We start from the raw sequence: 21,378 nt of genomic DNA, 5'->3' as shown, positions 1-21,378 counted from the left end.
GTGGCTGCTGCTGCCAGTGGGTCATCTAACCCGCTATGGCCATTCTTTGGCAGGGTAATGTGAGTGAGCATCAAGCTCAGCTTCAAGTGTTGGAACATGTGAATATGTGCTCCTCCCTCATGCCCCTCACACTGGCATCGAGTAAACTGACAGCAACGGCTGTGCAGCAGATCACTGCACATGCACTGCACTGCCTGAATGACATATAGGTTTTTATGTGACCTGTCTGATTAGCTCAGAGTAGGCGAGCCAGTTAGGTGAGAGTCAGCAAGATAGTTACACTCTTCAGACTGTGAAGGATCACTCTGTTAACGCTCAGAATCACAGTCACAGGTCGGCATATGATGAAATTCATGAGCACCGATTTATTTGGAGTTTTCATGCATGAGGGGTGTTTCAAAGTCCCTTGAAAATTAATTTTAGAAAGTAATCTTATATATACCTAACTAAAGAAAAGTTGACTTAAGTTATTTAATAATTGTAGCTGAGTACAAAGTAGAATATTTGCCTTCACAATGCAGTTGACTGGAAATATAAAGTAGCAGAAAGTGGAAATACTCCAGTAAAGTACAGGTATGGACATTAAAATTGTACTGAAGTACAGTATTTGAGTAAATGTACGTACATTCCACCACTTGATTTTGGCAAATACAAGCCTAATTGGGTCTGGTAGAGTCTTGTTTTCTGTGTGTCAGTACGTGAATAGATCCAAGCAGACTCTCTATCAACTGTGAACACATGGTGCGTCATAATCTTTACAGGAGAAGCATTTATTTTGACATTTGATTCTCCTTTAGTTGTTTTTACTACAGCCAGTGCTAAGCCACTTGTGGTGTTTGGGGCAAGCACATTTTTTTATCAAGTCAAATTATCCTCAAGTCTTAGTTCTTTCTCAGATTTGGTCTCAGTAGCTTTTCCACGTCCATGTGTGATTGCGGAAAAATCTTATCAGCTCAAGCCCAAAAAGAGCTCAAGCACAAAAAAGTGTCAAATGTCAATCTTTAAAGAAAATTAGATGAGATTGGATGAATCATTTGAAAAGACACTTTTGAATAGTAGATTGCTTTATGCTTTATCACTGGATGTACTGAGGTTATCCTGCCCTTTGTATGCCCTATGTGAACAACACTCGGCAAGACATGACTGTGGTTATTACTCTTGATAAATATAAGTCTGTTTCAAAGAAGTTGGAAAATAGCACTCTTGGTCATTGTTTACTGTACTTGTTTACATTATAATGCCTGTCAGGTAACTGGATATTATTTATGTGCCTTTGTGCAGCATGTGACAGTCCGGCCCAGTTGTTGTACCGTATTTGTTGCTGTGACTAAGGTGCCTCCAAGCCTCATCAATCGACTGCCACTTTCAAGATTCAAGATAAATGTAATAGTCATTATGCTTCAAGATTGTATAATGATGATGGAGTGCTGAAGATGAGTTCAGGAGTCTCACAGCCGGAGGAAAGAAGCTGCTCTGTAGTCTGGTGGTATGTCAGTGGATACTTGTGTCTTTTTGTGTCTTTTGGCTGGGTGCGTGTTGTTTAGTATCCTTTGGTCTCTGTGCAGACACCTTACCTCACTGATATTACTGATGCTCTGTAGGTGGTACCAGTGATGTTCTGGGCTGTTTTAATCACCCCCTGCAGAGCCTTTCTGTCCTGGGCCGTGCATGAACCATGCTAGTTTGTCATGTGTCCAGTCAGGACGCTTTCTATTGCTCCTCTGTAGATGTTGACTAGAACTCGGCATGGAAATTAAGCCTAAGCTTCCTTAAGAAGTCAAGCAGTTTCTGAGCTTTCTCTACCCATGTGCGATGACCATGATAGGTTCTCTGTGATGTTGATTCGCAGGAACCTAAAACTGTTCGTCTGCTCGTCCTCATCTCTACTGATGTAAATGAGTGTGTGTCAAACATTGTCAAACATCCCGAATGAATTACAGTTGCATGCACAGTCACCTTTATAGACTAAGAAAACAAGAAGTGCACCGTTAAATGAGCTTGTTTGTGAATGGTTTCAGGGAAGTGTTGTCTTTCACAGCAGCTACAACTGCAGAGCAAGATGTCACATCAGCACACAATCAAATAAACAGGGAAGAATTTGACGTGAAGAAGCAGCAGCGTGGTGTCCAGCCCGAGCTCAGTTGAATTTTCAGACACATTGGATGAGTCTTTGTGCTTTTCAAGGGTGTATTACAATCAGTCACATCAGTCGATTGTGTCTTTCATCTTCTTCACAGCCTGGCTCTGGGGCCCTTTGATCTCAGCTGGATATTATACCATTGCTCTGGTTTGGCACATTTATGCATGTTGCTACAACAACAAGAGCATTTGTATGCATTCTTAAAACTTGAGATGTCGCACACGTAAGAGCAATGTGTGAAAAAAACTGTTTTTCTTCGCCTTATCAACAGACCAGTACCCTCCAGCCCACTCACACATGCACACATGATCACACACTCTTGGCTTTGCACACACACCCACACACACATACACGCGTACAGACATGGCTTTTGAAGGTTTTGACGTGGGCGATGGCTCTGTGTCAACTCTTTCCTGTGGGGAGACTTTCCACTTGCTTTTTTCCATGACTGCTCTGCTTTTTAAATTGACGGTTGAATTTGCCTCAACTTCACGCACGAGATGAATTTATTGTATTGAATAAAGGCTTCCACCTTAACCCTGCCCCCCACTCCACCCGCTTCCACCGGGCCCCATTAATAATGCAGCACATAATCCAGTCTTGGGCACACTCATGCTAGCAGCCCCTTGGCCTGCCAATCACTGGCCTAATTAGCAGTATGGCTGCTACTGGAAAACACTCCACATATCCTAATCCAGTCCCTCAAAGACATGTTTCCCTCTTGGTGGTGATAGTTTTGGGGTGTTTCTCTTCCATCGTGAGGTGGTTTTCTATTCTTGTGGATTGAGGTGTCTGCAAACAACAAACTTGTTTTCTTGTTGATTCAGCCAATCGCACAGGAAGAGGTTTTGACAAACAGATTATCATGTGTGCAGGTGGTAGCTTGTCATTGTCAGTGTGATAGGAAATGGAATACACGTCTGCTATTCTGTCTAAATTCTGTCAATGACTAAGTGTATATTTGTCTTTTGTGGTGACTCTTGGGCTTTTGTGCACCAATGTTTGGCTGATGTGATGTTTACATGTCAGTCTGAAGCTGAAATGAAAACCAAAATGTGTCTGAGTCATGTTGAGTCACACCAAAATGTTGGGCAGACTCTTCAAAACTGAATATCAAATTCATAAATATGAAAGATATTTGTTGCAATACATGTCAAAGATGAGATTAAACAAAGACAAATAAGTTCCAATATCACGCGGAGACCAAGACAGCGCTGAGACACAGCAGCGAGCCTGGTCTATAGATAACCCCAGTGTTTCTGTCACATGTGCAGCGCGTTACCATATAAGACAGCAATATGACTCACCCCGCTCACTGACCTACTATGTGGGAAGTCATGATTCATGCAAGCTGCATTTAAGCAGGCAGGGCCCAAAAATACTCTGGCATGCCATCACACAGACACATACACACACTCACTCACACATACCTCACTTGCTCAGTCATACTCACCACCCACAGACAGAGATAGGCTCAGATGCTGCCGGTAACATGCAGTGAGAGACATTAGAAAGTTGTCAGAGCAAAGAGTGGAATATGACTGGATGTGTGCTGATGCCTTTTTGAGGTAATGCCAAGGAACACTGGCAGCTGATGCTTTCAAGGCGTGTTTTTGTTTTCTGTTTCTGTGACTTTGAGTGGATGGAGACGATGCTTCTTGAGATTTACAAGTCAAATCTGCAACAGGTAGCTTGAGTGAAACTGAGTTTATTGCATTTCAGCAATACAAAAATGTCCTTGTTAGTCTTGATTTTGTTCTTCAATGTGAGATTGGTAAGCGAGATACTTCTATTAATGTCATTTTGAGTGTTGTTGTGATAGATAAAGCTGCAAGATACTACACTGACACCAAGTTTGGAGGACACGTCTCAGAAATCTTGCCTCAAACACCTGGCTCACAGCACTATCCCTCAGTGCAGACATTCTGCACTTGAGTAGTCTTTTCCTAATGTCAAAGAGATAAGCCTCAATGCATTTTTAATGCAGATGTTGGCTGCTCTGATAATGAGTTTCTTAGCATTTAATTCTGCTGTCTTTGATGCTTTCCATTAGGCTGTGCTCCACACTAATTGTTTCTTTTAAAAGGTAAATCTCTGCTGTGGTTTGAGTATTGATTCACATGGTTGAGGTCAGTGCCTGAACCTTTTCCATTGCCAGGAGATGAAGTAGCTCTGGTGTTAATTAGGACGATTGCAGATACATGCAGGTTTGTGCAGTGTTCCAAGTGCATTCTGGGCCTTGCAGACGAACGCGCACTCTCATAGGCAGTCTCATTCATCAGTGTCAGCAGCAAGAGCGCGCCAGGATTGTCCAGGAGGCTCAAGCTAATCTGAGTTACCTTTGTTGCCTGACCATGCTAGAACTATGTGTTGCTAAGAGGTCATAATGAGGGACTCCAGAGTCCTCCAAATAAATTGGTGCTCATTTCTAGTTCAGTCCAGTTGTATTTTTATCTTGTGCATGAATACCTCGAATGGGCAGAGCTTTCTTCAAGAATTGATGTTGTGTTGTCTTTGCTCAGGCCCCCGATCGAAGTGCAGGAGACAGTATTGATTTCCATCTGGAGCAGAAAGCACTTGATCCATTTGTGGATGGACTTGAGCATAATGACTCGAGCAGTAGCCTGAGATGACTCTGTGTCCTCCATGTTAGGTTTACCATGAACTGAATTCAGTACGTCTGTCACATTTTGCGTACACAGAGTGTGAAGGGTCTTGTGTTGTGATGTTTTGGCTATGTGTATATCATGTGTTCTTCATGAGAGCATGGTTTTATTTGGGCATGAACAATTTGTCAAACATCTAAGTCAGTGTGATGAAAATGGCAAAGAAACATTCTCATTATGCCTCCACATTCCTCTGTATGTGATCAGCAGAGCCTGGTGAGCATCAGCAGCTGGTGTCAGACGTGGCTGTCTTGCATATATTATCTCAGGATCAATATCAGCAACCCAGTGACCTTCTGAAAGGCTGTTTACCTTATCAGCGGTGTGAAGGAGCCTTCACCATGGATGTTAGTGAACTTACAGTGGTTGGACTGGAAAGTCCCAGAAACTGCTCGCCTTCAATCTTCAATGTTCTTACAGTAAGTGGAGGAATTGAGTTCAGGGATGATGGGTTGCTTATTTTGATACAAAACACCACAGATGCTATTTATTTAAATGAATGTTCACCACTCTTTGCTGGTGAAGTCTGTTAAAAGATCAGTTCTCTTTTTTTGTGTTGCAAGTCACTTTAGATTTTAAATTTATGACTCAGTTACTTCCTAAGTTACAGTTTGCTTGTTGCGATGCAGAGACAAGTCATCCTTCCTTCCGCTTACTAAGAATGGCCTTTCCTTTAGAAATGATTTATTTGTGATTTAACAGTGTTGGCTGAAGGCTGGCTCTGTTCAGGACTGTTCTGATTGTATGTGCAGCCTGAGCTGCATGCTTTTTTTTCTGTAATACCAAAAGTTGCATATGAGAAACACACTGAATAATATGGGAAAAAAATTTAGGGAACTACAAAAACAGCGATGTTTTGAGTCTTGAAGACAGTGTACTTTATTGGTTTTCAGTGGGTTTTGCAATGGTTTCATAAGCCACTGAGGTCATAGAGTCATGTTAACCGATAGTTAACCATGTAATCAACTTAAGTTACAGCAGAACAGTTACAGACGTCAGTTGTAAAGTGAAAACCTTGGATCATAATTCAAATTCAAAAGCTTTACATGACCAATTCTTACAACAACTGAACATTTTGATGCAAATAATAACATACCCACTAATCATAAATCATATTGCAATCATAATATATGTCTAATAATCTCACCAATATCATGCAGCCCTAATGTCTATCTACCAAGAATTCAAACACTTCCTGTCATGGATGTAAGTGTTGGTCCAGCAGAAATGTTGTTTTGACTAGATAAAAAGGGTAATGCTGTCACAGAAGTTATTAGCAATCATCCTCTGGGGACCAAGATTCCCAATAACAAATGTAATGTGTTATTATATCTTGCTGAAGATCAAAGTATTAAAAACTGTCATGCAGACTGATGAATAGAGATACTATCACATTGGCCAACGCTGCCACAGAAACTAATCTCGGGGTGTGGGGAAGCAGAAAGTTTCACTTGAGGAAATGAAACCCCTCCAAAAATATGATCTGCATGTTACTTTCAAACACAAAATATAATGGTTGCATCCTATTTACGTGCAGACACTGCCTTGAAGCAGACATTTGATTTTCATTAGAAATGTACATGGTAATATACACCCCAGATTAGGGCTTCCATTTACCTACCCATCATCATCATCACCTTACATGTTGACATTTGCCACCTTGTACAGCTCCAAGGGCATTTGTTGCTGTGGCCTAATTTGATAATTCCAATTAAAACCATGTTCATCCTCAGTGTAATTACAGTCATCTGGCAGGAGTCCTCCCCTCTAATTGTGCACAGTGACACAGTGTTCATGTTAGTCTCACTCTGACTCTACTGGCTCAGTGAATAATGTTATTAGACTATAGCAGCCGCAGTCGAGGCTAACCTTGTTTATTATAAGGAGCCACAGGCTGCATTTGTATTTTTTCATGCCTTGGATATGTCCCATTAGACAAATCATCCCAATAACTCAAGGGATTTTAAAATTATTGCCCTAGTTTAAGTTGTTCTTTAGACCTCCTGTGTGTTACTTTGTTATATGCAACAACTCATCACTTGCAGCAGGTGTGCATGTACCTGTGGTCTTCATTCTGCTCCACCCTGATTGATTGTTTGTGGCACTAATCTGTCAGGAGACGATGGAAAACAATATGTTATTATATCAACGAGTGATGGAAAGAACAGAATTTAAGAAGGAATCTTCTGAAAAAGGTTAGCTTAGCTCTTAGCTCTCTTTTCTCTCTTCCTGGGATGGTGACGTTAGTCCTGCTGGTCTGACTGGCCGGTCGGGAGATGCCATTGGTGGAAATTGTCTCACGGTCTGCTGCTTAATCCAAACCCCACACTTCCTTTTCCAATGTTGATGGGTGTATTTCTGTCATAAGTAAAGTGTGCTTAAGTAGCAAAAGGTGAAAAAATACCAAATTAAAACAAAAATGAAGCAAAGTTTTGGAGAGCTGCTGGCGGCTACATCTACATGTGCTGATGTCTCATCCAGCAATCGGGCAAAAGTTAGGGTAGTATATAGTTTCTTTCTTCAGGCTTTCCTCAGACTCCTGAACTCATCCTCCTTTCTTCACCATAAAAATATTTTTTCTTGTGTAGCATAAAGGGACTACAACATTTTTTTGTTATAGAATGACTAATAAATTAACCTTGAACCTTGATTCTTGCTCCACCAGACTTCATTTTAATGTTGTTGCTTCCAAGATCTTAGCAATGACCTTGTGAGTACAGTAATGGCCAAAACTAAAAAACGATGTGATCTTCCATACCATGAAAACTGAGCTAGACGGTGTAGTAAGGTCAAAAGCACCTTGAGAATCAAGTAAGTGGACCTTGAGTGAAGATTGTTTTGTCAGCTGCAGTTTCCAAAATCAACAATCAACAGTCAGCTCAAAGACCAAGTTATGATAAATTATCATCATCCTTTAAAAGAACTTGCATTGGGTTTTTTTAGCCCATCATGGTGCTGTTCCACACACCCTGCACGTCATTCTGCTGAGACCCAGAGAGAGCGACGACACACATCACAGAGCACATTATGACACACTGTCACACATTACCACACCACCCTTCCACCCCTCCTATTTAAAAGTCCCCAAACTGAGACCACGTCATATGATAGTCAGGCCAAAGCTGACTCAAACATCCTGCTCAATACATAAATGTGGTTTTTCGTCTCTAAATACTTGTGTTTGCTTGGTTTGAATTAGTCCAGTCTTAGTTTTTCTCCACATAAAAATAAAGTATCTCAGCTGTGTTTCCATGGTAACAATCAGTGGCACCTGTGACCCGCTGATAACCAACAAAATAGAGGAAAGCGTGGCTGTGTTGCAGATGAAATTATACAAGTAATCCTGTAAGCATTTATATTTCTGCTGCTGCTGATTATCTCCTTGTGCTTGTTGAATTCTTTAATTCATTCTTTAATTAATTAACAACAATCCAGATAATCTAAGTAATTTCTCCAGTAAAAGAGCCAAACGTTAGCTTGTCCGAGCTTCTCAAATTTAATGATTTGATGTTTGATGTTTCTTGTTCGAAATCATACAAAATTATAATTGATATAATTAGAAGTACAATTTTTTAAAACAAAGCAGTTTGAAGATATAATCTTGGGATTGTAATGAGCATGTTTTTATGTCTTTTTTTTTGGCCAGAATACATTGTAAATAAGTCATAAGTAAGTTATAAGAAGTTCACCAAGATTGAAAATGTAATTATCTACTCACCTCCATACCGATGGAGAATCAGTTGAAGTTTCATTGTCCACAAAACATTTCTGGAGCTTCACAGCAAAACAGTGTTGTAGCATTCTGCTGAACAGGTGAGGACGACAGGGCCTTGTTCTAAAACATCAAAAACAACAACAATGGCTCCATACAGAACGTCTGGCGTGATCCAAGTCTCTGGAAGCCCCAAGACCCCAAATTGTTTTGAAAAGACGTTATTTTCACTCTTGACGTGAGGTTGAGCCTGTGCCTCCACTTCACAGACGGACATAGTCAGGATGCGCTCCAGAACACTTAGCTTAGCAGCTACAGTGAAGATTCCACCTTGAACCCGTTCAACTTGGAAAGTGTCCTGAGATAACTTTTGTTGTGAATGGGTGCTATACAAATAAAGATCGACTGATGATTCAAGGCCCCAGTTACGTCAGTGTTTGAGGAGAATGCTGCAACAGGAATGTTTTGTGGAGAACCAAACTTTACCAGCATGGTGGTGAGTAGATAATGACAGAATTTTCATTTTTTAATGAACTGTTCTTTATAGGAATAGATCAACGTCCTGGAAAAAATGCTTATGTACTGTGACATGAGTGACATGAGAAGATTGCTATCAAATTCATGTGTGCATTAAATACAGAGCTGGAGTCAGGACGGGATTAGCCTAGCTTAGCATAAAGACTAAGCACGTCACTTACTCCTAAAACCATTGTCATCTTTCCATTTCTGTTTGTTTTGAAGTGAAACAAATGAGATAGAAAATGTTCAGTGAGCTTCAGAGGTGTAGATATTTTTTTTACTTTGGACAGAGCTAGCTAGCTGTTTCTACCTGCATCCAATCTTTACACAGAGCTAGGCTAACCACATCCTGTTTCCAGCTCTGTACTTAACACAAAGACATGAGAGGGAGAAAGAGAGCAACCCAATCTAATTTTAGATGATTAAAAATGTGTGTTTGGTGCCCGCAGTAGATTGAATAGATGGAAGAAATCTAATGTGTGACAGTTTGGTACATCAAAGCTACAGTCAGAGCTTCAGAGAGGAAACCTTTCTGCAGGGAGAACAAGACTTTTGACACAAATACGAAGAAGCAACACAGAAATCGTTACAGTCAGTGAGCAATCAGTCTGACCATGGAAAATGGTTAGGTAACAGCAGGTACTGTCAGCTGTGAGAGTGACAGGTGAACATAATGATAGCATTGTTTAGTACAGGATGTTACCTGCAGCTCCTCTCTGATGCACCTCCTGTACAGTACAGCAGTGTGTGGGCTGCTCTACACGCACAATTGAAGCAGTGCGCCGTAGCTCCACATACATAATTGCTATAATCTGCGGTGCAGAGTTAACGGGTCTCCAGCCACATTAGTCTTCATCAGCCTCCCTCAGATGAGAGTGCTCGCTGCAGGAGCATCCACCGGTGAGCCCTGAAGCCAGCTCCGACCGCAGCAGGAGCGCTCTCATCACCATCCCGCTGCGCTTTTGATCTACACAGGAATGGTCGCAACTACAGAGAAGGTTGGCAGCATCTGTATAAGTGTAGCAGAAAGAGCTGCCATCAACAACTGACCCTGGAATTCAAAAAAAAAGAAAGAAAAAGGAAATCTTTTGCATCCATCAGCACTTCTAGAATTCTGCCACAACCTGCTATTTTGTGGTGTGTGTGTGTGTGTGTGTGTCTGGGTATGTGTCTGTATGAGGATGTGTGTTTGTGAATATGCTTGCACTGTATTTGTGTGTGCATGTGTGTGTGTTTGTGTCATCCTTGCATTTTACTTCCACTGCAACAAACCATCTGAAGTCCAAGTGAGGCGACTGTGCATTCCAGGGTAGAAATAGCATGTTTGGTTTGTTCTGAACCTCACAACCGCATCTGGAAACATTATTCTTGGAAGCTGAGGAAGCAAACTAAGAAATGTTTGGTGGAAATAAGCAAACTATACAAGAGTTGGACCAGCCAGAACCACAAGAGAGTCTGGACTTACTTTCCACAACAGCCCCCACAGCAGACTGTTTGTTCTCGCAGTAGATCGCTCCAGTCAAATCATCACTTTGACCCTGTCACAGGTAAACAGCAGAATCTACAAATGGCTTAAATGCAATTCATGGCTCAGTGCAGCCTCGCAAAGCCAGCCCACAATTTTCACTTCCCTCATTGTGGTCTACGCTCAGTATGCATTTGCCTGTGTCAGTTGCACTTCTAGTGGGCTATGCAGCGGATAGAGAATGATTGACTGCTCTCTTATGCTGAGACATCAACATCATCCCTTCTCGCACCCAATAGGACAAAGAAGCCACTCGCTGGGCTGTGGTTAGTCTTTGCTTCTGGTTTTCAAAGGCGCTGATAGTTCAAGAAATGCTGTCAACTGTTTAAATCAGTTTTCTTCATAAATTTGAGGTCAAAAATGGGGCAGTGCAATGCCTGAGTCATTTGAATATTCCATCTGCAATACCTGGCCTACATTGATGGTCATGACGTTTGAGAATTTAACGAGGTGACACGAGTCTGAGAGAGTAGTAACCAGGGTGACCCAAACTCGACATCGGCTACCTTGTCACGTACAGTAGTTGTCATCATGGTTAGCCTACAGCCTGCCTGTTTACCTTGACAATAGACATGTATAGTGTAGATGACTGTGAAAAGGCATTGTTCTACGCACACAGAAATAACAAACAACAGCACATATAGCCCCAACACAGACAGTAGGCTCATCACTTACTATCACTTATTTTTACATGACGTATTTGTTTTTTCACTATATTTTCACTAAAAGTACTTGAAAGCACCATGTCAATAGATGTGACTGAACACGAACATCATTTTTACATTTTTGTCCACCCCTGTCCCGATCCTGCCCGTTGGGATCCATCGGGTCCCAATTGGTTCGGGTCGAGTATCCATGCATTAACCCGCAGCCTTTTTATTCCAGTCAAGCCTTTCAAAAAACTTTTTATGTATTAAAAATTTGTCATGAAAATGCTTCTACCCATTAGAATATATCTCCAACTCACCCTCTATACACAAACTTCTCTATATCCTGATGAAATTGTTGGCTCAAGACAACAGAATAGTATTCATGCAGCGATCATGCCAAACACTGGATGCAGTTTTTTCAAAGGCCGTGGTCTACAGTATGATTGCTTACATGGCACATGGAAACAAACAACGCCTTATCCAATGATTTCATTCAGCACTCTTATGTTTTTGTGAGACTTGTCAACTGAATTGATTGCCCATGTAACCACAGTCTCACCTGATCAGCTGCAGTGTGGAGAGCTCTCCTTCACTGCATTTCCACCCTGTCCCTTTCCATTTACACAGCGATAGGCTCCTATTTTCACCAGATGGGAGCTAGTTCTATTTCCAAGGTGAAGACGCCCGTCAGTCTCCATTTTCACACTTAAAGTAGTAGCAACACTTGCACCATTTCATGCACACACTCACTCACACACACACACACACACACACACCATCTTTCCACTCTGAGAATCCTGGATGCTGGGTGAAATTATTGTGTTATGGCAAGTTATGGAGCTCGTCTCTGTGTCGAATGTATTTATTGTGTTTACTGAAGGAATGCTAGCTCTTCTCCACTCAACACTTCTCCTCTTCTTAAGCATTTTTCATCAGTCAGTAAGAGCTTTCTTTGCTTCCTGTGGTTATTTAGTCATTGCTAACACCAGGAAGTGAAGGTGTTTTTAATTTATTTACACAAAAACCAGATTGGCAAAAACTCCATTCTATTTACAATTCCATATATAGGGAGCCCCTATGACCCATGAGCTGTCAGTCAAATGCAGCACAGTGTATACAACATCCAGCATTTCAGATTATTTTCCCTCCAATCATAAGGAGGAAATTGAATTAGAACAGTTCCATTCAGAATGAGGACATTTTCTGAGTGTAATCACATTTACTACATTTGCCTGATAGCTCGCCTGCCAACTAAAGAAACTGAACTTTTCTGAGAAAATCTAATTTGCAGCACTGTCTAAAACTGGGACAAAAGGACAAAGTCACCTCATGTCAAGGCATTGCTTTTGACAGAAAAAATGATTTTATTCAATGAAACAGCACACAAGAACTTCAAATAACACAAGTTCAGAACTTTACTCTTACTGAGGGTCCTTTAACTGCTCATCACCCAGGACACTCGACCAGACACTGAGGGCAATGTGTGTGTGTGTGTGTGTGTGTGTGTGTGTGTGTGTGTGTGTGTGTGTGTGTGTGTGTGTGTGTGTGTGTGTGTGTGTGTGTGTGTGTGTGTGTGATTTTCTCTGAGGGCATATAGCTGTGCGTTTGTCATCACAGGGTGAGCAGGATGGAACTTTTGGCAGGAAAATCAGGACCACGTGCTGTTATGTTGTGTTCTTGGGGTTTGTGTTTTGATGGAAGTGTGGAGTTACGCTGACTGACCATGACTGCAGCCAGGCAATAAAGCTGAAGCAAGAGGACAACATAGCACTTTTTTAATGGGATATTCTTTATTGTAAAACACCAGAGAGTTCAGATGCAGTGGGCAGATGCTCAGAGATGAGTGTTCAGACCCAGAGCAATCCATAAGGTTATTTCAGGTAAGGGTGTATTTCATTTCAAACTCTCTGTCTCTATCAGAGATAGATAGCACATACAGAGGGTGTTTGTGTCTGTGGGTTTGAACTCAGGTCAACCTCTCACTAGACTCAGCACTCACAGGAGACTTTGGCTCACTCTCTTCTTTTCCTCTCTCCTCTCTGTAACATTACATTCATGAAGTAAAGTACACAACGCCTTCAGTTGCAGATATACAGTTTTTTGTGCCCATATTATACAGAACTTCTTTAACTCTTTCCATTCCCATAGCTTAAATTTAACCTCGCAACTGTCATTTGGGTTATCCTGTGAACAAGCTGCTCCTGTACTTATATTCTCCCCCTTGTGCAGCGGATATTCTCTTGCAGAGTGTGTCCAAGCTGCTCAGCATACCTTTACAGTGAGTCCTTCTTAGATTACAAACACATGTGGACATCTAAAGCAGAAAGTACAGCACACTTTACTCTGGACTCTCTTGTCTACCTTTGGTTTAAATGTGATTGGCCTTTAAATAAAGGGTGTTCTGTGTGTTTTTATTTGTTGATGTAATTACCTGGGTTTTTTTGAGCATGTGATTTGAATGTACAGGGGTAAGTGTGTAAGTGGAAATGTGTGGACTACTCTCAAAGTCAGTCTTTTGTTGTTCATGTACGGATGTTTTGTGTGGGTCGACACTGAGCAGGGTCATGCACGACAACATTCTGCTGGCTTTTGAATGTTAAAGGGGGAGTGAGCACGTGAAGAGAGCAGCAGTCAGTCAGGCTTGTATGTGTTGAATCATGAGGCTGGCTGCAGCAGACCGTCGGGGCTGATGTCAGCCCTGCGGTATGTGCTCGCTGGGTTCGGCTGTAAGCTGACCCCCCTCTGTTGTGTTTCTATTTCCAGGGCGTGAGCGGAATGTCCGTGGATGAGAAGCCTGAAGCCCCCATGTATGTGTATGAGTCGACAGTTCATTGTACCAATATCCTCCTCTGCCTCAACGACCAGCGGAAGCAGGATATCCTGTGCGATGTGACTGTCCTGGTGGAGGGCAAGGAGTTCCGTGGGCACCGGGCCGTGCTGGCCGCCTGCAGCGAGTATTTCCTCCAGGCGCTGGTGGGCCAGGCGGAGAATGGCTTGGTCGTTAGCCTTCCGGAAGAGGTATGTCCATCAATCACACTGGTTCCATGACAGTTTTCTCTTGCAAGAGTACAACTGCTGTAGGCTTTTAGACAATAAAACACTAAAACTCTCCACTGTACAATTCTACCAGGCTCTCTGCACCTTCCCCTAGCATCCATAGCCACACAAACTGATGAACTGTGACTGCTGGACCCACTGACCACTCTCCACCTCAAGCAAAAAAAACTGATCAGAATGCAGCCTTTGGCCATGACATAAGCCTTATGTAAATTACAGCAGTGTCCACACTATTTTTAATGCATAAAAATGTATAAAAAGCTTACTGACATTTTCTCTAGTACAACTGAAGTATATGTATTATGTATTAATTCAGCAGATGCTTTTGTCCGAAGCAACAATAACAGCTGTCTTGCAAAGTATCACATGTATTATAACACACAAAGTCACAGCTCAGTCTGACCGTATCTGGTATACCTGGTGTACTTGTACCTCTGAATGTATTGTCTCTGCCGTCATTTTGTAGCCTTCTTTACAATATAACATTTACAGCTCTTTATTTTGCTAACAATCTGACAGCGAACTGGGCAGAGGCATACAGTATTAGGCACAGCTGTTTCAATGACAACAATACAACACGGGCTCTTATAGCCAGTATATGATGTTTAAACACGCAACTAATGAACTGATAAACTATGAGTGCTTACATAGAAACCATAAAAGCACAAATACAATGATTTTTTTCAAAACACATTCCTACACACAAACTGTATAAGTGCATTTAAGCTTTTCAAACACACAGACTCACCCAGCCAATGTTCTGTCCTCTCTACTTTACTTTACTCCAGAGTAGTGATTATAACAGTTTTTCAAAACGTGTGTATAGCTTATAGCTTAACGGATTACTTGAAGTGCAAAACTAATTGCTTTGCATTATTCGTTACAACAAAAAAGTAATCCGAGTACGGATTACTTTGTAACTAGTTACCCTCAACACTGTGTAGACCATATTCACACGGTGGCCACTTTCCTCTGATGTCAGGCTCAGATGGAAAGATTAAATGCTGCTGGATAGTGTTGTACTGCTGTGTTTCAGTTTGTAAGTCATATAAACATCGAGAATCTCATATATTGTTATCATGTCACTCCCTTCTGATTGATCAGCAACTGAAAAGACAATGGATAGTAAAAGGAGGTGTAAATTAATTCTGAAATATCAACACCCATCTTGGACAAATTTATGCAAGCCTGGACATAAAACGCGAAGGATGTTATTAAGCTTGCAATGTTAGCCCACTCTCTCACCTGACCTCAGACATGTCCTGGTAAGTCAATAACATAATGTGACATTATGCTCACTAAATCACATCTCTCTGTAATATTCATGCAAATGACAACATGAAAGTATTTATAAGCACTAGCAGTGAGTGTGTTGTCTGGGCAAGGCCTGCTTCACATGACATTATGGTATGTTAGCCTACATTAAAAGCTTGATTACATCCAGTGCAACTTACAGGCTAAAATAAATGAGTCCAAGATGTCCACTGATATTTCAGAATTGATGCTTTTTCTATTGTATTTTAGAACACTATCAAATAGTAATCCTAGCTAGTAAGATGTTGAAAGCTAACGTTAGCTGTTGTCTAACAGAAGCTAATGGGTTACCAAATATGTTGTGTTATCTAACAACATACTGTATGGCCCAGTATCCTTCTGGATTTTCATTATCCTTGTCTTTCCAGTTGCTGATGAGTCAGGGAGCAGTGAAATGAAAAAGGTGTGTCAGATTCCCTGATATTATCATGTCGCAACCTGGAACATGGCAGGATGACATGCTCTTGATAACAGCATTTGAGCTTCCCACTGTGACGTCAGAGGAAAATGGCCACCGTGTAAATATGGTCTATAGCACTGACCTTGTGGAAATTTGGTCCGGGCCAAAGATACATTATTGCCTTTAGTTATGGTCCAGTTCGTGTTTACTCTGTCATTTTACAAAAAGGCCCAGAGGAATACACATAAAGTCATTTGGACTGACATGTAACTCATTCACTTGACAGTTTTAGTGACTGTCATCTTGCATCATTAGCATTACATGAAGCCACAGGGGAAAACAACTTCTGGTAACTGACAGCAAATTATGCTGCACTTTACCGTGCCTTATGAGAATATGGATCTTCTCTGGTGTCACAAAAAGCTTTAAAAAACATGACTGATCCTGAGTATTATTAGTCGGGACTGTGATGGACCTCACGTCATTAATATTGATGACTTGATAGACACAAGACAAAAGGAGGCATTTTGTACTTTAATATAACAGAAAGATACTGTGTGGTTGCTACGTTTCACATGTTTCACTTCTGATTGATCAGGGAAAATCCCTGCACTTGTAGCTTGCTAGCAAGCTCCTGCTAACACTGGTACTGCCGGTACGAGAACTGTTTAAAACACTGCAAGTTCTGGAACAGTCAATTTTGTGTGAATGAAGCTAGGTAAAAAAAAAAAGCTTCATCACTGTCTGATTACACCTCAAAGGGGCTCTATGTAACAATTTGTATCAATTTACATATATTAATCACTTTATTATTGGCCATATGTGAGCAGATTGTAACTTGAAAAACGTGAAAAGTGAGGCCCCGGTCCCTCTCTGTTGCCTATACAAGCCTGTGGACGGTTTATTTAACTTGTCTAAATCTGCTAGATTGTGGACTTCTGAGTTGGGTTAGATTATCCACGACAGTCCAAAGGATGTGATGTTATTCACGTTCTCCAGTGCCTCATCTCAGTGCCTCTCTCCGCTCCGCTAACAGAGCGCAACAGTAGCTAATGTCAGTTCACAAATGGAGTCCACTAACATAAACTAACAGCTGGTTTCAGCTTTCAACACAGACATTCTACAGATATCCTTTAAGGGGTACAGATGTGTCTGTGTAGTTGTAATGCCTCTACATAAGAATGAAGTATTATTTTGTTGTATTAGCAGGGCCATCTTGAAAAAGTCCTTTTAAACCTAATAACTTGCCATGGTAAGCTCCATAGGCTCCACCCTCATTTTGTTCATGATTTACCCAATACAAAGTGAACTGCCGGAGTGTTGCAAAGGTTTCTTTTATTCTGAAACATTATGAATTAATAATAAATGATTTTGAGAATTCAATCAGTACAAATGTAGAGGTTAGGATTTTAATAAAGTCCCTCTCTTTTTAATATATTATCACCTCTCACCTCACTGTTGACTTTAAGGTTATTTTTTGTGTTATTTTTGTTTTCCTTGCCATTTTTCTGTCATGAGAGGATGGTAGTAAAACAGTGTTTTAATTTGAACTGTCATTCACTGAGGGATAAAGACTCAGCGAAAGGTGTGAGAAAGTGCATTATTGAGCCTATAGGGCTGTGATTGCCAATTAGCACCTGTCAGATGTTGCCGCCATCGTTGTCAGCAGCGGGTAGCATTTCATGGCGAGATTAATGCCACCTCGGGCTCACCGCTCATCAGGTTCAGCAACACTCCTGTCTCTTGCTCACTTTCACATTGCCACTTTCAACTGATCCCCGTCAGAGCTCCTCCGCCAAACACATGATGAAAGTACCACTCTGACGTATTGATGTCACACACCCCCCACACACACACACACACACATGCGTATATACATGTGCTGCTGTGAAAACTGGGGCACATCCCGCATGTGCTGTGGAGTTGCGGCTCCTCGCTGGGGCCAGCGTGTATTAATAAAGTAACGCCTGTCAAACGACTTTGTCGCCGGCTCATTGAAAAAGAAGTTAACGTCAGATTGTCTTCTTATGTAAAATGAGCATCGGGGGCTTTTTTTCTGCTCCTTAACTCAAAGAATGACTGCAGGGAATGGCTCCTGGATGCTTAAAGCAGCATCCCTTTCATTCACTCACTGCAGTCATGAATAATGCATGAGCTGCTGTGTGTTTCAGGTGTGAGATAGAGTGTGGAAAGTAACATCTTTCAATGGCTGTCTCTTTAATGTGCCAGAAAGCGATATAGTCCCGTTGAGGTTTTCACCGTGCCTTCTTCCCTTTGTCCATCCCGGTTCAATTTGACAACATTTCATATATTTTTTATCATTTTATCCAAATGGCAAAACAGCATATAATGAATATGTTGGCTTTATTCTTTTCCAGTGGATTCTTAGGAAGCTACATCACATTCACCAGCACCCTGCCAATTTTATCATATATTATGTAGAAATGCAAAAATGCATTTTATTTTTTATTTTTTTTACATCAAAATACAGTTATTTTTATTATCACTAATCAAATTGATGCCAGAAAATAGTGAATTATGCCATTTTGCAGAACTTAAAGTGATATCTGGTGCTGTCGGTGGTGGCAGCTGGAGTCATGCTCAAAGGACCAAATGTAAAAGTACTCAGAGTGTACTTTTACTGTTCCACAGTGTAATTTAACACAGTGTATATATTTTAGATTTATATTACTGATTTATTCATATGTAAAAAGTATTTAAGCATTCATATATTTTGGTAATTGTAAAATCTTGATTTGCAAAGTAAGTAATAACTATAGCTGTGAAATAAATGGCCCTTTTAGGGCCCTGAGTTGGTGTGTTCTGCACCACATGGCCCTTGTCGGTGGCTTTTACAGCCAACTGAGCATGTCGAATCTATAGGGAAGCCCGTCAGTGAGAGAAATCACTTTGATTGGCTGTTCAGCTAAGCGAATCAGTGCACGAGGAGAGAAATGGAAAAAGAAAAGGAAAGCACCTTGAGAGTGTCGCTGTAATATCCATGGTTTCACCCATTTAGTACAGATTCTTTTGCCAGTGTCTTTTGCCTATATAAGCAACCGTGCTGCTTCATCATGACAACGGTTTGCATATCCTGACACTTTTAATGATGTATACAGTCTACCACCATCTGGTGGTGTGGAGAGTTATTTCCTCTCACTCAGGCGCAGAATGTTCAAGCTAGTTGTCTGTCGGCTGAAGTCTTTGTGGTGCGCTCAAATGCACCTTAAATGTAGTGAACTATAAAGTATAGAATTAGTGGAAATCGAAATCGCAATATGGCGCAGTGCAATATCCAAATCTCAGAAGCTGAAATGTTTTGATGAAGGTGAAATGTGTGACTAATCAGCATGTAATGAAATACTGTAGCGATGCGGAGATGTCCTGGCCCACAAATCTTGTTCTCCAGATGTAAGAAAACATGTTTGTTTGGTACAAACCCAAACAAATGTCACATCATCATGGTTTTTAATAGTTTTCTCCATTAAAATTAAAATTGTGATGTAAAAAGTATCATTCCCACTAATTGTGAATCCTATCGCAATTGCAAAATTTGTCAAAATAATTGTTATATGATTTTTTGAGGTGAAATTCTCCTTTAAGTAGCACTCTTCTGCCCTGTTCAGCATGTAGTACATCTCTCTCTGACTGTCTAGACAAGTCACAGCCACATCATGGAGGAATGTCATTTCATTGATGTGGCCTGTCGACTTTTTTAAGGTCCCCTGTCACCCTGTGCTTTACGGTCAGTGACTAAAGCATGCTGACGCATCCCTGCCTTGTGTCTGACCGCCGTCTTCTCTCAGATGATGGGGGCAGGGCTGGTTCTCAGCCCCCACTGGTCTGTGTCAGCTCAGAGTAGCAGCCTTAAGCTGTGCTCGGTTAGCAGCACTTCGCTGACACTCGTGTGTCTGCCTCCAGTCATAGAGAGTATTCCTTCAGCAGCTACTGAAGGCTGCCACCTATGTGAAACAAAAGGCAAATAGGCACCTCTGCTGCCACTGAGGGAGAGGGGGGAGGTTGGTGCAGATGAAATGTGAAACAAAGACCACCTCCCCCACCACCTTCATCACCGCTCTCTCATGGCCTCGCTGCCCTTGGAGTAGCCGGGGCTGGCGCGGGTGAGTGACATCATCTATATCTAATGTGATTGTGGGCAGCCAGTTTCATCAAGGGGCTTTGTTGGCCATCACATCATGGGAACAAAACAATCCTGCTTTATCTCAGCTGTGCTGTCCTCCAGGCCAGCCAGCAGGGGGAAGGAACAGAAGAGCACAACGTCCGTGTTGGACGATGGAGGCTTCACACACACACACACATTGCTTCTCTACATCATATTTCTTCTGACTGTAAGAACAAAGGGGGATTCATAAGAATCAGTGTGCCATAAATACAATCCATGGAGAGATATTTCGAAGAGAGCCCTCCACTGGAGAGAAGCAGTCATCACTGTGATAAACAAAAATGACCTCCATATTGTGGAACTTTGTGCAAAAATGTGACTCAGTCATCACTGCCATGATCACAGCAGACTGCTGTCAGCTAATCTCTGTTCTTCTGTACAAGAGGCTGATGGTGAGAATCTGGTGATCCTCACTACTGTTCATGTTATTCCTCAAACCTAATTTATTGTAGTAATTACATCAGTGTTAATTCTGTTGACTTGAACAAATCAAATAACTATTCACAGTCTTTCCAATGATTAGCTACTGCATAGTCTTCTTGTTTGCACATCTGACATCCAGCGTGGGAATGTTTGACTGGCTGAATGATGGTGGTGGATTCTCAGGGCTACCATTCCTGCCCTCTCTTGATTTTTATTCTGGAAAGAAAGGAGCGGACAGCACTCTGATTCAGCAGAGTGCTGGTTTACAGACCTCAAACCACCTCCTGTTTGTCAGTTCTTCCCTTAGTCATGAGCCCGAAAAGACTCCACATTTTTCATCTCAAAAGAAAACACACACAAATGTGCACCCTGTTAAAAAGGAGAGTGTATCCACCTGCAGTGTAACAAAGGATTTGACAAAAAATCTGAAGTGGTGCTTGTGGCCCCTAAAGACTGCAGTGTTCATGCCACACAAACTGAAAATGTTAAATGGAATACTGAACAGTTTGTTATTAATGGTGACTTACAGGGGCAATATGTAAGATATGGCCAGAATTTTTGCTTAAAACATTGAAAAACATGAACTAACACTGTGCTGGATCCCCTGTCAGTCTCAGAGACAGTTTTTGGTTTGGTGTCCAGACATGTTGCGTGTGGCTGAGCCCAGTTGGCTGTGGTGACTCCCACTGTGATCCGAGGTCTTGGTCCAAGCAAACTCTAGGGCCACTGGCTCCACAGCTAACTGAACCATAAGCTAATTAGCTAATGGTAGCTACTTACAGCCAATGA

At 41.6% G+C, this 21,378-nt stretch overlaps 1 protein-coding gene across 1 annotated transcript in view; it reads left to right on the top strand.

The window, feature by feature from the left end:
• The window catches only part of bach2b (BTB and CNC homology 1, basic leucine zipper transcription factor 2b), a 96,691-nt gene that overhangs the window by 52,737 nt on the left and 22,576 nt on the right, over positions 1-21,378 (top strand). Inside the window, exon 2 of the mRNA XM_073492943.1 lies at positions 13,976-14,230. Coding sequence (XP_073349044.1) covers positions 13,988-14,230 — 243 coding nt within the window. The 5' untranslated portion in view covers positions 13,976-13,987. The remainder of the gene's footprint in view (positions 1-13,975; positions 14,231-21,378) is intronic.

This window comes from Pagrus major, chromosome 22 (genome assembly GCF_040436345.1).
Source record: "Pagrus major chromosome 22, Pma_NU_1.0".
Classification (NCBI taxonomy): Eukaryota; Metazoa; Chordata; class Actinopteri; order Spariformes; family Sparidae; genus Pagrus; species Pagrus major.
This window is presented reverse-complemented; position numbering and strand designations above follow the sequence as displayed.